This window comes from Calypte anna, chromosome 2 (genome assembly GCF_003957555.1).
Source record: "Calypte anna isolate BGI_N300 chromosome 2, bCalAnn1_v1.p, whole genome shotgun sequence".
NCBI classification, from domain to species: Eukaryota; Metazoa; Chordata; class Aves; order Apodiformes; family Trochilidae; genus Calypte; species Calypte anna.
In genome coordinates this window covers 24,490,947-24,507,730 of record NC_044245.1, presented here as the reverse complement: position 1 = coordinate 24,507,730, position 16,784 = coordinate 24,490,947, and the positions used below count along the sequence as shown (strand labels likewise).

The 16,784-nt window shown below is 44.7% G+C and overlaps 2 protein-coding genes across 2 annotated transcripts in view; both read right to left on the bottom strand.

Moving 5' to 3' along the window:
* Window positions 1-9,565, bottom strand: part of LOC103528769 (probable acyl-CoA dehydrogenase 6) — a 71,497-nt gene extending 61,932 nt beyond the window's left edge. Inside the window, exon 1 of the mRNA XM_030445221.1 lies at window positions 9,461-9,565. Within this exon, the coding sequence (XP_030301081.1) occupies window positions 9,461-9,529 (69 nt within the window). The 5' untranslated portion in view covers window positions 9,530-9,565. The remainder of the gene's footprint in view (window positions 1-9,460) is intronic.
* A 179-nt stretch (window positions 9,566-9,744) lies between these two features.
* LOC103528768 (guanine nucleotide-binding protein G(I)/G(S)/G(O) subunit gamma-11) lies at window positions 9,745-13,734 on the bottom strand. Its single transcript, XM_008494147.2, has 2 exons — window positions 13,187-13,734; window positions 9,745-10,189 (listed from the first exon to the last, which is right to left on the bottom strand). Exons 1-2 carry the CDS (start codon window positions 13,280-13,282, stop codon window positions 10,064-10,066), a joined length of 222 nt encoding a protein of 73 aa, XP_008492369.1. The 5' UTR covers window positions 13,283-13,734; the 3' UTR covers window positions 9,745-10,063.
* Between the last annotated feature and the right edge of the window lie 3,050 nt (window positions 13,735-16,784).

Below are 16,784 nucleotides of genomic sequence, written 5' to 3'. Positions count from 1 at the left end.
CAGAAGTGAGTGTACATGAGAAGCTGATCTGCTTATTTTTACATGTTTTATCATGAGAAATGTAGAAATCATGGGTGATAGCATTTAGACTGGCATCACTAAGATACTGACTAGAACAAGACCCAACATTCAGTTGGAATATTTCAACACTGCATATCACAGGTGCTATCATCTCACAGATACTCCCAGACACAAAGGAAATCTTCTCACCTGATATAGCTGGCAAAATTTCAGTGGTATTTTGGATGTAAAGTTGATTTAGGAAGCATACAACTTTCCTGCCTCCTAATAATGCACTAATAAAGAGCAATAGAAACTGTTATTTTCCTGACAGTGAGGCCATACTAAATTTCATGTGAGGAGCAGGTGTTTTTCTCAGGCTGTTTCATCCGAAGCACAAAGATACAAACTTGAAGGTCTGGGCTGTAAAGGCAGCCTTGGCGTAGCCTACATCCCAGCAGGGATGAGGGCTGTGCTCCAGGGAGCCTTCAAAGAATGGCTTCAGGGCTGGTATCAGCTATCAACTTTTTAAAAAACAAATGGCAGAAACTTGCCCAGTTGTAAACTGATTTGAGCCAACAGATTCACTTGGTGTTGAATGATGGCAAGAAAAATAGAAGTATTTTTTATTTAAAATACTCTTGCCAAAGTTTTGTGAAAACAGCACCTGTAGCTTCGTGCCCAGGAAAGAAGAAATTTCGTGACACAGTTGGGGAGGAGATAGAAACTGAAATTCATATTTTTTTTTTCATAGATTATTCTGATTTCTCTCTAAAACAGAGCAATGAAAATATCTCTTCCCCACACCTCCCCCCCCCAAAAAAAACCAACCAACCAAACAAACAAACAAAACCAAAATAAAACAAAGGACCCACAACAACAACAAAGAAACAAACTCAAAAAGCCCAAAAAAACTCAACAAACAAGCAAAAAGCTCCCCCATTGGTAGATAACTGCATGTATTGTTTATTTTCCACTGGAAGTTAGTACACTGTTTAAAAGAGAAGACATATAAAAACCAGCACATTTGGAGATTTTTCTTCACAGGATGCTCAGTATTTTCTGCTGACATTGTACGAGCAATACCCAGAAACATTAGCAATTTCCACCAAATTCTCACTATATTCCAAAGTAAATACACTATTTCTACAAAAGCAGAAAGTGTAACTGAAATAATTTGGGTACTGAAAGTGTGTACAGATCTTCTTTATAGCAATAAAGATTATTTTCCATTATTCATCAGCAAATTTACCTTCTGTTAAGCAAGTCACATCAGAAATTAAAGGCAATACCACTTCTACACACACCTATTATATTGATCCCTTATAATACTGTATAATACTAGTATATTTAGTACACAATTAGCAAAATAATGGATCTTGAAAACAATAAACTGAATTCTTATAAATTAACAGAAATTCTTATTAGAGCTTCTTGTGAGCTATACCTCAGTTTAGATCAGACTTACTAGAATATCAAGATAAAATGTCTGAGAAAAGGTAATTTGTACTAAGATTAAATTGATTGTAGTGCCACATAGCTACAAGATTATGTTACAAGAGGCATTTCCTTTGCTTTAAATCAGGTTAGAGTAATTGCACTTAGGTAGGTCTATTAATATAATAACCAACGACAATGCAATTAATGGGACCTTTGATGTACTTAAAAAACAAATAAATAAGCAACAAATGACTACTGACAGTTCTTCAGTGGTTATATCTAGACATCAGCATAACACTGACTTGAAAGGAAGGAGGTAAGAGACCAGAGAGCACTGTGCCCTCAACATCCTCCATAATTAAAGAAAACAATTAAAAGCCCATAAGACAATATTTCACCTTGTAATTTTATTCCTAACCTCCAGCAGAGTGTCCCTGTGAGACAACTCAGCACCACTGATGCATTGAGGACAGGTGCCAGTGTTGAGGACTGGTGCTAAGGCAGAGCTGAGGTGACCAAAGCCATGGGCCACCTGCAGGTGCTACCTAACCTGCCCACCAAAACCCACCCTGGGGGTGCAGGGCAGCCAGGACCCTGCCAGCCACCCCACTCACTGCAGTTGGCACAGGTCCTCTCAGCTGACCCTCAGGGAAGTCTGGCTCCTCAGGAGAGCCTTATATATCCAAGCAGAGGCTGCTCATTTCCCACATGTTGCTCTCCATTTGTGTTCTCCCCAGCCATACATCCTAAGCACACCAGAATAAGCTTTCCAGTGTACTGTTCCTTTTTCTTCCCACTCCTGGGCTTGAAGGCCATGTCTCTCCTTAACTCCCACACAACTCCTTAAATGCCCTAAAAAAAAAGTTTTGTGGACAAGGCTTTCCTAGTTATATTCTTCAGGAAATTAAGGAAAGGGCACAGGCTGGGATGTCAAAACACATTCAGGACAGAACCAGGGCAAATAGAGCAGCATGAGAGGAGGAGGTCAGCTCCTTGTAGCTGCTGCCTACTAGGGAGGTCATGGAGTGACTGACACATCTGCCATGGCACCTCGCTTTTGAGGGTGTTTACCAGCATGTGATGGGCAAAGCACACTGTCACTTCTGTCACTCATGCTCTCATGAGGTCCCTGTGCTTCCAGTCCCCATAACATGTGCCAGGAGATTCTGACCATGGCAGAAGCCAAGAGCTGCCCGAATGACTGGATCACCCAGTCTGGTGGTAATAAGACAGACCAGGCCTGCAGCAGCCAGTAGGCCAATGGAAGAGGTGATCATTCAATAACCAACAAACACCATGTGGAGAAGCAGAGGAAGCGTGGGAATTATTCCATCTCACAAAGATGATTTAAGCCACAAAACTCCACTACCCAACAGGCAGAAAACATTCCCTGCAGCACCAACCTTGACTGCTCATACAGAGATGTTTAGTGCACTTTCTTTTAACAACCAAAATCCCATACTATCAATTTGCCTGAGGTCTGAAGTGCTCTAGAGACCAAAGCTGCAACCTATGGCTTTCTCTTTCAGGATGTATCACTACCACAGGGTGAAGGTTTCCAGGAAGTTCTGCAAGAGAAAGCTCTGGGAATTGTGTTAATACTAAATGAAAAAAAGGGGTTAGCTTTCGCTCCTTCTCTTCTAAAACAGACACATTTTCTTGCTTAGAACTCACCTAGGAGATCTATTAAAAAAATCACTCACCACTACACAAGGCTCCTGCCAAAGCAGCAAATGTTCTAGAAACTGCCAAAACACATCTCCACTTTTCATGAAGAAGGCACTTGCCCATGACATGGAAGATTTGGTATTTGGATGCAATCTGTGCCTCTTACTCTATATTCACATTTGGCTACTCAGCCAAACATACAACCTAACACCTAGGTAAATGAGTTGCCACTGAAGAATTTGCCCTATTTGAGTGTGAGATTTGGGACCAGGTCTCAATGATGACATTCTGTACTCTGAGATGTACTTCTGAACCTTCTGTACTCCGAGATGTTATCCAACTGCTGCTGAAAACAAGCCAAGAAAATATTTTCCACAATGATACAAAGTTGAATTAAAGAATTTTTATTGAAGTACAGATAGCAGTCTCATGATAACACTCTGAAGAAAAAAAAAAAAAAGTCCTAAAAGCCAAATATCCATATAATTAAAATACAGAACACAAAGAAAGTATTTTTGACTAGTTTTTTAAAGAAGCATGACTAACTTTACAAATCCCAAACAACAGATTCTTAAAATACAATTTAGATGGTAGTTCCTTGTAAAGTCTCAATATTTTCAAGCCATTATCAAGATACTAAATAACAATATGAGTGTAGCACATAGAATAAGGAGGAAAAAGCAGAAAAAACATCCACGTTATTTAAGTATCCATCCAAATTAAAACTTTACAGCGAGTACAAGTGAATCTACAGAGCATGGCTTAAAGCTTCACAGAAAGGTTTGAAATAAAACAACTTAGATTTCCATCCGTATTTTTCTACAGCAACTCGAAACAATTTTTTCCAAAAATTTTGTTATTCAGAATTTTCAGTTTTGCTTCCCTCCCATGAAGACCTCAAATGAATGAAGAATTACCGCACACATCCCTGTCTTTTTAAAAAGCCTTTACTGCATCTGTAGGGGAAAATGCCCATCAAGCTGTATTGCCAGTTTACTCTGCATCTCTTTATTACATTCTTGCCTATCATATCTGAGGACTAACAGGTCAAATCTAAAATTCGATTGATTTAGTCCTTACAAACAAGTTCACCGATATCAGCCCAAGCACATCCTATAGAGGAGAGGTGCATAGATTTAAATTCATGGACTAAAAAGCAATCATAGAGAAGCCCTGAGTAAATAAAGGGTATTAACCAGTGGGATGGGCTGTTCTTACCAGCATCTTATAACTGGCACCTCAGGTTTCTTTAGGATACTTCTACTTCTTTGTTCACACACCATTGTTCTAGTCATACTGAACACTTCTAACAACAATACCTGTGACAATGGGTCTCAGAGAACCTGCTCCCAATAAACCCTCCCAAAAACCACCTGAAGAGCAGGTTCTAAAACACTGCATTGCTTCTAGAACACACAGCACAATGAAAGTTTGAGGGATGCTGACAGAGAACAAAGGCTCCTGATGACAGACAAAATCCTCTTGGTTTTGCAGCAGTGCCAGAGACCAGACACCAGCAGGCATAGTCAGGAGTGCATACTCCATACTCCAGCCTTTCTGTCATTTAGATTTCACACAGTACATACTCCCCAGGTAGCCCAGCACACAGAATGGTCACAGGGCAGAACATCCAACACCAAAGAGCAGCATCAGGTGCAACAATTTAGCTTCCCCATTACCCCCATCTCCTTAGGATTTCTGCATTTCACTATCTGTAACACTTCTGGGACTTAAAGGAACTTAGCACACTGCCCATACCAGTTTGCCCAGTCTCAAGTTTATGTGGCATATTTTGAAGACTGCCATACATAACAGGGCAGATTGCATATATAATAGCATTTCTGGAAATACTTGAAATTATTTAGCTTGCCTTGACTTATTTCTACAGAGGAATTAATGTTCTAAGTTTTGAATGAGAAGTTTAAAACTTGTCATTGAAACCTATTTGAGGGAACATCCAGCTCAGCTGGTGCAACTGGGGCTAGGAACCAGAGATCATTGGCTCTTAAATGAAGCTGAAAATATAAGCGCTGTCTAGGTGCACAAGCCTGGCTGCATGACAGCATATAGTTTTAAACACACCAAGTACCCTGGATGTCTCTACATGTAATCTATCAGCATTCATCTATAAAATTTTTGAGTTCTGGACCTGGATGTTGGTTTTCACACTTCTTCTGAGACCAAACAGAGAAGAAAAAAAATCTCCCAGAAAGTCAAAGACCAGAGCAAGGCAAGCTGAAAGGCAAACCAGCTTTCAGAGCACCCTGATGTCACATTCATTGGTATGGGTACACAGGCAGGGGAAGAGATTTCATTGTACATTTCCAAGCAAACATGACCTAAAAAGATTTTAAAAGTCATATTTTCTGAACAGTCATGGCAAACCCTACATAAAACCCAGACATTTGCTCAGTCATGAACTGCTTATTAAAACACAATTTTAGTTGTCTCTAGTGTGTAACTGTATTGCCTGATGCAATCAGGTGTGACAATGATAAAGCAATGCAACACCTAGACCTGAGCCAGAATAATATCCCTCAAACCCACTGCTCCTATTAAAAGATGATAATTGAAAAGACTGACTAGATGCAGCGATAATTTGTTCTAACATGAATATAAAGCAGGAAAACAAACCAGTTTTTGGAGGCAGCAACCACAATCTCAGATGTACCTACTACTCTGATATGGAGTAACAAATAAGAGTATTACTTATACAATTTCCTTCACTGTATGTATGCATTAAGTAAAATTTTTCAGATTATCAGAAAAAGCTTTTTATAGAGCTTGCTTGACAGTGCTGTGCTATTTTTTCCCTCTCCTACTCCCCTGAGTTGATTTAAAACTACTATAGAATGTAATGGATGGTTCCTCTTATTACAGGGGTATATCCCAGATGCCTTTTCCAATAACAACAAATATCAATAAAAAAATTTCCTCTCTGTGAAATTACCACCAAAAATTATTAGCAGTAGTAAAGGATATTGCTGTGTTTATCTATACTAGCAAGAGAAGTAGCCTCTAAACATTCATATAATGTTTCTGTCAGACACAAGATGAAAAAGGCTGTTGCAAATATTCCACCACCTGGGAATACATTTGGCTCCCCTTAGACAGAAGGGAACTAAGTGCCAAGTCTGCGAGTCTTACTAATGTCACATTTTAAACTGTCTCTTTCCTGAAACTTTTACTTTGGGTGCAAGAGAAGGTTTTAGAATTCTAAATGCAAGTTGTGTGTTATCAAATTCAGTTATGTCTTTCCCCTCCCAACTTAGTGAGAAACTAAATTTTAAGTGATTTATCTGTAATACCACCAACCTACTACTTTGCTTCTCTGGCACTGTTTTTTATGATTTGCCACAAAGATAATTCGGCATCTCCACCTGAGATGCTCCAGTGCCAGTGGTGGTCACCCTTCCATATTTTGCAGAAGGTCAAAAATAACCATATTCTTTTGACAGAGGATTTAATGTAATTTTACAAGAAAGTTAAAGTGAATGTCAATATTTAATTTAGATCCCGCATGCTCTAGTGTGAAGGGGCTCTAATTCTTGTAAAAATACATACACTAATAAACAGAAACTCATTAATACAAGCCACAGGTGGTAAAGAAGGTAGCAGTGTCCTTTGGTGTAGCCTCACTGTCATGGGAAATCCTCCTCATCCTGTAGAGATGTAGCATAGCTAACAAAGTCACCACTGGATGTGAAATGAAATCTCCTTTGTATTACATGCAATACCAGCAAGACATATGCCAATCCCTTCCAAACCTGTTTTCCAAAGCTTCTTACTACTAATGCCAAAGGAAAAGAAAATGGGCTGCATGCACATATCCTATATCTATATGCATACTGTTATGCATATGAACAGAGTATGTTAAATCTTTTTCCTTCAATCCATTTACACTGTCATTTAATTACCACAGCAAGTTGTAGGATACCACTGCACTGCAAGCATTATTCAACAAGTTAAGGAAAAGTTACATTTTCAATTTCTAAGAGGAAGGGTGTTGACCTATAAAGTTGTAAAGGAAACCACTCACAAGCTTATTTCAATGCCCTTGCTAAAAACAGCCCCCTGGAACTGTACGAGTCTCTTCCTCATCCTGCTCAGAACAATTGGAAAATTACAGATAGTTTGAAATACATTAGTTTAGCAGATTAAAAAATAAAATTAATGGGGACAAAAAAAAACTTCTCACTCGTGGAATTGCTCTGCTCATTTCTCCAATATTGCTGGTTATTGCATCTGGATTTAGCTAGAAGAAAGATTGCCTCAAATGAGATTAGCAGGTACACTTAAAACATGTTAAAGGTCCAGAGTGGTCATTCTCTCTCATAGTCTTCACTTTTCACTTTGTTCTAAAGTCATGGAACAGGTTTAACTGAAGCCAAAATAAACACTGATTGCTAGAAGCTCTGGAGTGAACAACATCAGACAGGATTTGACATCTATTTGTGATGTGTTTTTTCTATGTGTTCAGAAAAAATCTAAAATAAATGCTAGGTAAGCATTTTGTAAAATATAGGACAACAAAACAATAGGGGTTTTGTTGTTTTCTGTAATTTTTTTCTATCATATATTCATTACAGGAATTCATTTGATACATTTGGAGCATCACATTCCCTCTTATCCCGTCATGCAATTATCTGCACTACACCCAACAAAGCAGGGCATCCTATCAGCTGCACTGCAACAGGAATGGGGGAAGGGGGAATGAGAACAAAGGGGATGAGAATTGGGAAGTATTTTTATTTCCAAAAACTTTATTGTGTCACACAGCAGAGCAGCAAATACTGCACCAGCAGACTGGCCTTGTCCTCTGTATTTCAGGACATCTGTTTTTCAGAGCTGCAGTTCTAGTGCCCAGGCAGGTAATTGGGAACAGTGTCCCAGGGAACAAGTTCAGTGGGCAGGTGACTCAGAGCAAAGGCACTTGGCACTACGAATTAGCTACAAAATCCTGAACTATTAATCCCAGTGAGAAAAGAGGATTACTTGCCAACTTCTACTGCTTCTCTCTCCAGCTGCTTATTTCTGCTTTGCAGAAGGTCCATGAATTTAGACTAATGAAATTACGTTTTTAGGAAACAGGCTGGTCATTAATCTCTTTTCTTTACTGTTAAAGTTTCGTTTTTATAACATACAAGAGTTAGCTGCTGAGTTAGCTGCTACAACTCAGTGATAACAGGTTTGATCATGGTGACAGAAAACTTGATTAATTAAATGGCCTTTGGCTTATCTTGTTTTAACACTGGAACTGTGAAAGTTAATTCCTAAGAAAAATGTGAATTAAATATCACATGACTCAGAAGTAGCTCCACTATATCTTGCCCATGGTGAACTGGGGAAGAGGTGACATTTGGAAAAAAAGTTATATTCATCCATGGAAATACAAGATTCCTCAACTCACTTTAGAAAACAGCTATCAAAGATACAACCTCACAACTCCAAACACATAAATGAGCAGCAGAGCACTGCACCACCAGCTAGGACTTGTACACTCACCTACAGGTAAATCAGGGACAAGACCCTGCAGTCCATAACACCTACTGTCCATATGTGGCTGCCCCAGGAACACTGTTTACCCCTTGTAGGAGGTACAGAACTTTAGCACTTTTCTCATCAGGCCAGTTTAAAGGCGGATTTCTCCCACTCAGGACTGGCCTTGCTGCCCTAGTGTGCTCCCCACCAGGGCTTTCAACTCCAAACCATCTAAGTCTCTGCCTTTGACAATTGTACTTAGTTATACTACAAGTGACACTGATCTCTCTGTTAGGAATACTGGAAGTTCACCAACATCACCACTGCTTACAGACAGCCACTTGTCATTCAGCTGAAAAGTTACCCTACCAGAAGTGCTCTTGATTTATGATTCAGTTTTACAGTAACCTCCCGTTGCTCCCCTTCTAGACATCACACAATGACAAATGGCCTCTATTCTGCCCTTTCTTGCACCCTGCGTTCACCAACAGAGTATATCATACAAAACATAACCAAATTTTCCCTTTAGCAGCCCCTGGAAGGGAGCTCCGGACTCCTGCGTGCGCCCGGGGCTGCAGCCCAGGGCCGGCAGTAGCAAACGCTGCCCGTCCGCCCGCGGGGCTGGACCGCCCGCTCATCCCGGGACAGCAGCACGGCAGGGAAGTGTTCTGTTCCGGGTTTGATGCGCATGGGACACATGGTTTCCTTTCTGACACTGGCAAGAGGATGTTTATTTATTTAAACACTTCACGACTCGTTCGGGCGGCCCGGTGCCTTTGCTCCGGTTGCTCTCCCCTTACGGGGCAGCAGCTCCGGATGTCCCACCGACCCCCCTCCGGGAAAGCGACACCGCCCTCCTCTCCCCCGGTACCTTCCTGAGGGCCACTCGTAAGTCGTGGTACCGCGTGTCATCCAGGCGCCCCGAGCTGCCGCCGCGCATAGCCGAGCCCAGGCTCGACAAACGCCGGCAGCCGCGCAGCGCCATGACCGCCACCGCCTGTCCCGCTCCACTCCGCCCCGCTCCGGCATGGGCTGCGTCCTGGCCCGTCCAGCTTTAACTGCTGGTTCGGTTGCCCTGCGGGCCCCTGCACCGCCCTGCCCTGTCCCATCCCTCCTCCAGCTCCTCTCCCCGCAGCAAGCCACTGCATGCTCTCGGGTTACAGACAAGCTTTCTTTAATGCCAAAGAACATTTGCCATGAAGCAACCGACAAACGAGTCGCGAAAGCGGGCGCCGCGAAGCCGAAGGAGCCGTCCCAGCTGCGGGAGGATGGCCGGCAGCGCCGGGGAGGCCAACCGCGAGGGTCTCGGCTGCTTTCGGGGTGGTTTCTTTATTTTTGTAAGAAAAAAAAAATATACAAGAAATCCGCTCCTATGCTCGTTCCACGAGGACCGGCGGCGGTGGGGACACGCTAGTGACTCCCTACAGGTACAAGAATAGCGTCTGCTCCTGTGGTAGCCGCTGGGCTTGTTTTCCTAAGCAATGACACAGCCTCCCTTCTCCTTGAAGGGGTTCTTGTCCTCTGGAACCCCCTTCACCAGCGGGTCCTCGCCAGAGCGCTCCTCGATGTAGTTCTTGATCTCTTCGGAGCACTTGGACACCTCGAGTGAAAGAACAGATAAGTGGCTGCGTTAAGGACGGAGATCACCGTGCACATCAGGACAGCAAACTAGTTGACTTCACATCCCTCATTTTCTTGTTTTCTTTACCATCAAATATAAAATATCTGACCACAGAGCCAGCACTAAGCATGTACAGACTCAGCTTCCTTCCACTTTTAACAGCCTGGGAACACACAGGCCACTCGGAACAGCAGTTGCTGCGAAGTTAAGCTTGCAGGGTATTTTAATTATCCAATATCGTTTTATTAAGCTGAAGATCACAGTCTCCCTCAGCATCAGCATAACTTATGGTCAGTGGTTCAGGATCAGTAACTTTTAATTCAAAGTGCGACTTGTTGTCTTTTTTCCCAAACAAAACATTCAGTAATGATTTTTCAGTAATAGCACAAATCCTCACCTTGGAGTTCTGTAATTGCAACCATGTGTCCTGAATAGGAGTAAAGACCTGACAAATTACCTACAGGTTACCCAGGCTTATTTGGGAAAACTGTTAATAAAACAGGGTATTGTATTATAAAAGGGCATAAATGTGGTGACACTTTGCACAGCATTCATAGAAAATTATCATTATATCTAAGAAGAAATGGGTTTAGTTTGTGTTCACTGAGCACATGCAGTGTGGAATTACATGGAGTAACAGTGTCTGCGGAGCCTGAGGGTGTGCAAGAGGTCCCCATCAGCTCCAGAGGATACTTGTCTGTGCATACGTCTCATTTTCCTTCCCTGTGTCAGCAGAAACTCTCCTTAGGGGTGCTGGAATACCTGAAGTGTCTGAGGAGACGCTGCTGGCCCTGTTCCCACCTCCTCCCTTCCTACCCGCAATCCCTGCAGAGGCACAGCAGTGCAGAGTCAGCAGCAGAAAGCAGCTGTTGGCCAGGACAATAGATGACTGGTATTTCTAATTCAAGGCCCGTTCCCTTCTTTGTTACTTATTTTTTACTCCATAGGTAAAATTATTACAAGAGAACAAATGAATTTACCTTTTGCTGTACCACAGATACACATGACCTGGGCAAAATTAAGCATGAAGCCATCAGAAAGAATTGAGTATTAATTCCCAATTAAGCCGTGCATAAAATAAGGTCTACTTGTAGGTGCTTTACAGCAAAGAAGCATTTGTACCTACAAGTCCAATTAAACATACCTTGTTCTTCAGTGCCTCACAACCCCTGTTCATTCAAACTGTGGCACTTTATAGAATCATCATATTTCCAGATTTGCAAGGGACCTTTAAGATCATCTAGTTCCAACTCCCTTCCATGGCAAAGTTGTGGTGCAAAGTATATCCTAGATTACAGGTTGTTTTACCTCAGCACCATCAATATCTTTTTCACATGTAAGAAAAAAATGTCTGCTTAAATACACATTCAGACATTTTTACTAAATAAAAAATAAAATAAAATAAAATTCAAAAGGATATTTCCTCTTTGTGCTGTAAAAATGTAGGAAAGAGTCAAGAAAATTTTGGCTAATCGTTTATACTTTTGGTGAAAATGGAAGGGTGGCTTTGGCATTTCCCTGTCCCTGTAATTCCCATACAAGTACCAGGAGACTGGGAAAACCACAACGTATATTGCAGTCTCACAGTGCAACTTCTCTTATAAGGCACTGATAAAACTGAGGATGTTGCCTGTGCTTTACTGTAAGTGATTTCTAAACGTCCATTTCCCCAGAGTGACCAGGTTTTTGGTTTATTCTGAATATTTAGGCAAAAAAAATTAATTAATATTATGATTTTCAAAAACTGCACAACCTACACAGTAAATTTAATTTAATTGGGAATTTTCTGAGGTGTAATATAGATATCTAGAGTACTTGGATGTGGAGTCCTCAATGTTGCTGGAGCTTCAGACCACACCATAACATCTACAATCTCTGATGCTTCAAAACACCACTGTGGCTTTCTTATTTTCTAGGCTAAACACCTAGACCTGCAATGCAATTGCTATTAGTAATGCCACTGTTTCCCACATAGACGTGTATTTTTAGTCCAGACTAGAAGGGTTTATTTAGATGTAGCTTGCTTCTGTTGGAATGCAGAATAAATTAAAAAAAAAATTTAAGTTTTATCATGGAGCATGATCAGTTCTGCATGTCTTTCATCTATAGAAAAAAGTGCAAAACCACAAACATCTCACTGGAAACTTTATCACCCATGGAGAGGAAAAACAAGTGTATAGGACTGGAGGTAAAATGTTCCCTTGGTCGAGGCTGGATAGCTTATGGCTCTGCCCTCTCCCCAGATGAAGCCGGGGAGCGGTGCCGGGGCAAAGGGCGGTGGCTGCCGCTCCGCTTCTCCAGTAGTTCGGGCAGCTGCGGTGCAATCCCCGACGGGACGGGAGGCCGTGCCACAGCCGTCCCACCGGGGCACCACCCGTCACCTGGCACTGGCAATTCCAACACGTTTTAGTGAGGAAGAGAACTGAGGTCGACGCGCTCCTCCCTCGCCAGGCAAGGGTGCCTGTACCGGCTCTGGGCTCCTGGGGGAAGCCAAGGGGTGCTAAACCAAGGGGAACGGCCGCCACCGGCGGACCCGTGAAGCCCCTCGGGGCGTCTTTATCCCGGGAGCGGTGTGCCCCTTTCCCTCTTCCTTTCCCCCCTCGACCCCCGCTCGCTCCATAGCCACCTCCGTGAAGGACTGGCGGTATCGGTGGTCACCGGTCCTTGCATCGGAGTGTGGCCAGACCCGTCGGTGCGAACCGCGATCGTTCCAAAACTGCCGGGCTGTTCCAGAGATGGGCTCCGCAAACTCCGCTGCCCCTGCCTCCGCTGGGCCCGCCGCGGCGGGACGGGACTCTCCCTCTCCGCGCTGGGCCGCTGCGCCCGGTCCCGCCGCCTGCCCGACGTGTCCCGGGCACCGCGTGAGTCCCCGAAACCCCGCCCGGGGAGTAATGGAATTCTCCCCGCTCCGGCCCTGTCCCCGCCGTCTGCCCCGATGGCCGCGCAGCCCCAAGCCCCTTCCCCGCGGCCACTCACCGGCTGCCTCTCCAGCTTCACTTCTTTCCGGAGCTGCTCCACTTCCATTTTCAGTTTGTCTTTCTCGCTCAGGTCCTCTATGTTGATGGCTGGCATCGTCTACACTGGCAAAGCGCTGAGGGAGGACGAAAGGCTTCCTCTGGGCAGCGAGAGAGCCGGGGCCGAAGCCCCCGGGCTGGTGTGGGACGACGGGGCAGCGGAGCGGCGGGACGGCCGCTCCCGGCCCGCCCCTGGGCTCACTCAGACGGTGCCGTCCGGGCTGCTCGGCGGCGGCCGCTTCCTGTCCGGCGTTCCTGGCACCCCTTCCCCGAGCCGCTTCGGCCTTTAAACTTCTACGGTAATCCCCCCCTAACCGGATTAAAACCCGCCGCCCGATTCGACCCCGCTGCCGGGGCTCCGGGGCGTTGACACGGGCCCTGCTCAGGGAGGGTCCGGTCTCCCCGGCGCGGTCCTTGGGCCGGGAGCTCGGCCCCGCCGGCGCGTCACCCGACCCCTCGTGGGGAGATCAGAGACCCTCCTGTACTGGCCTCCCCCCTCCTCTCCCTCTTTGCCACCACTGTGGGGGAAACGCAGCTCTGTCAGTCGGGTGTTTCAGCCCAGCAATGCGGCCTCTCTTTCTCTGCCACCTCCTTCTGCTCCTTTTGCCCCTTGCGATGATTCCTGTTTGCCTGTGACACCAGCACCCACGGGCTCTGTGCTCCTCTGTCCAGCAGCTAAGGCTGCAGCAGATGGTTTGCATAGGCACGTTCCTTGATATTTGTGCATTGCAACTACAAATGGACTGGACTAAAATATAGGGAGGGGAAGGAGCGGTTCTTGGGCCAAGTGTCCCAGAAGGCAGCCAGGCCGTCAATGGCAGACACAGCAACTCTCTTTGGTAGGTACGTCTGCAAAGCAGAATTGCAGTTCTGTGTGAGAGGAACATCATGCCTGTCCTGCTCAAAGCATCTCTGAAATCATGGAGTTACAACTGATGTTGAGGATAGGGCACTGTCTGTTAAAGAGGAGGTGGGTTCAAAGAACACATGAAGGAATTTGGCCACTCTTCTCCTCTGGCTGCATACACTTCCAAGGTCTAGATTCTAATCAGAGGGCTATTGTCTTTTGAACAGGGTGGTCCCTCTGGGCATGTTTGTATAGGACCTAGCACCTCTGACCCCAGCAGCCCCTTTCCTACAAGTCCAGTGGAGGCAGAATCCACAGAATCCACTTGTTACACTGAACAGAACCACAGGGTTAAAATCAGGAATTAGAAAGGGCCTAGAAAGACTCCTTCTGTGAACTGACATTTCAAAGGTCTTTATAGGCATTAGTTCCTCCAACTTCCCAACTGCCTTTTCCCCTTAGGCACTCCTTAGTCCTCTCCCCACTAATCAATATAAGCAGCTGTCAGCAGTATGTAAGATTTACATCCTTCTTCTGCTGTGCTGTTCCTATAGTGCTCTTGGGTCCTGTATTTGTTTTATTTTAGCTAGTTCAGTATTATCAGTTCCTCTTCCCTCCCTTCTGGCTATTGTCTGCCCTCCCCCAGCTGTTGGTATGCAGTTTCCACACCCTCACAAACTACACTGTGAGATGCATCCCCAGACTACACTGGCTGCTGGACCCCGGGTAGAAGGAGCTGGCTGATCATGGTCCATCACTGCTGATGGGAGCAGAAATATTGTGGTACAGAGAGATGGAGACTTTAAGGTGTGGCAGTAGCAGGCGTAAGGTGTGGGAATTATCTGAGAGTGGGCTCTGGCGCACAGCTAACATGGTTAGGCACATGGTTAGTATGGGAAGGCCAGTTGCAGCTTGGTATCAATAAACATAATGGAAAGCTGGTCAGCTGTCTGGCAATGGGACTAACTGCTGGTTGCAGTTAGTAAAGGACTTTCTACCCCGTGCTATGCTTTTACTCTAGGTCATCTATTTTTACAGATAGTTACCTAATCTCAGTGAACTTTACTATTACAGCAACAGAGCAGCTGAATAATTGTTAATGGATGGGTGGGTTTAGCTCAAACTTTGATTCCTCTGTGTTTGTGCACAGAGGAAATGGAAAATATGGAAAATGGTATTTACATGACAACATTAATTTTGCTGGTATTGCTTAAAGTGGTATTTAAATTACTTTCTTTGCAATTCCAATAAAATCAGATGCAAAGGACATAGTCTAGTCATATTTAAGTCACTTGAGAGTTTCCTTATATTAGAAAGATGGCCTTTTGAATTTTTCTGGAAATAGAAAATATATGTTTTAGTTTGGCTTTGCTTTTTTTCTGCCACAGAGCTCTAAGCTTTATTATAGTTGCTGTGTTTAGTAAGCTTAACAAAATCCCTAAAAATGAGGACACTTGTTACTAACAGTTGTAGCTAAAACATGGCAAATGTGTCCCATGGTAATGCCTCAACCTGTACTAGGGCTTATTTTCCTGTCACTAAAGTGCTCTCTTTGCCAACTGAAGACTGAAAAAAAGGAAGAGTGATGACAAAAGAGGGAGAGAAGCTGCTTAGGTGGGGTAGGGGCTGAATTTCATAGAATCATAGTACAAAATAATGTTAGAAAACAAGGTTGTAGTCCTCTATTAGAGAAGTATACAAGTCATGGAGAGAAAGTCAGTGTCTGAAATTATTAGGGTGTTATGAAATTTCTCCTCCTTATGGACTTGCAACTGCTGTCCTGCAGGCCACAGAATTCCAGGGCCCTGTATCAAAATCCTATCTATGGCAGCACCTGCCCCAAGGATTGAGCCTCAACACCTTTGCTCTAGAGGGAGCAAGGAAGAACAATAGGAGATCAGATTAGTTTATTGTTATCTATAAAGAGCACGCCTAATTTGCAGACACTCTTATCTCTCTTACTGTATCAAACCTAGAGTAAACACTAATTAATGTAATGGCTCTCTTTTCTCTTAGAGAGGGAAAGTATTCTGCGTGCTGCTCACCCCTTCCTCCTCCGGATCACACCAGGTTGCCTGTGGTGTTAAAATCTATAGAATAAGGCAAGTCATGGTCTATTCTGAAATTCAGCGCTTTTCAAACTAGCCAGAGGTTTCATTCAGGTGTTATCTCCTGTGGCACTTGCTCAGCGGGCTGCGCTTGACTCAGCAGGACCAGGACCTGCTGAAGGTTCCCGTCGTTTCATTTTCTTGCGCCCTCTGCCCGAAGTATCCAAACGTGGAGGGGCTGCCAAGGGGGGCGAAAGCAAAGGGAGGGAGGACTTTCGCGAAGTTACCCATCCGGATTTAGCTGTGATTAACAGGAAATACTCTGAGCATCATCCCGTAACCTGAGGGGGGCACAGTCGCAGACCTCGGCCAGCTTCCCGTAGCCCGGCGACCGTGGCCCCTCGGCTATGGCTGACAGTGTTCCACGACCACCCATCCCCGGCGGCCTGACCCCTCACCCCCTATCCCTCCCCCACCCGACTGCTCCACCGGCCGTGGGACCTCCGACGACGAAGGGGCGGGGGGTGCCGACTCCCCCGGCGCCGGGGCTCACGCAGTCGCTCCGCCTGCCGCGCCCCAGTGACGGCCGGGTCAGCGGGGCCCTGCCGCCCGCTGAATCAGACCTTCCCCTCCCACCACGTGCGCAAGGAGGGAGGCGGCCCGGG

Excerpts from the sequence above, each read along its gene's own strand:
- LOC103528768 (XM_008494147.2), bottom strand. The coding sequence starts at position 13,282 with ATGCCAGCCATCAACATAGAGGACCTGAGCGAGAAAGACAAACTGAAA. Across the intron at positions 10,190-13,186 it reads TGAAGCTGGAGAGGCAGCCG|GTGTCCAAGTGCTCCGAAGA; the intron begins GTGAGTGGCCGC and ends CTTTCACTCGAG.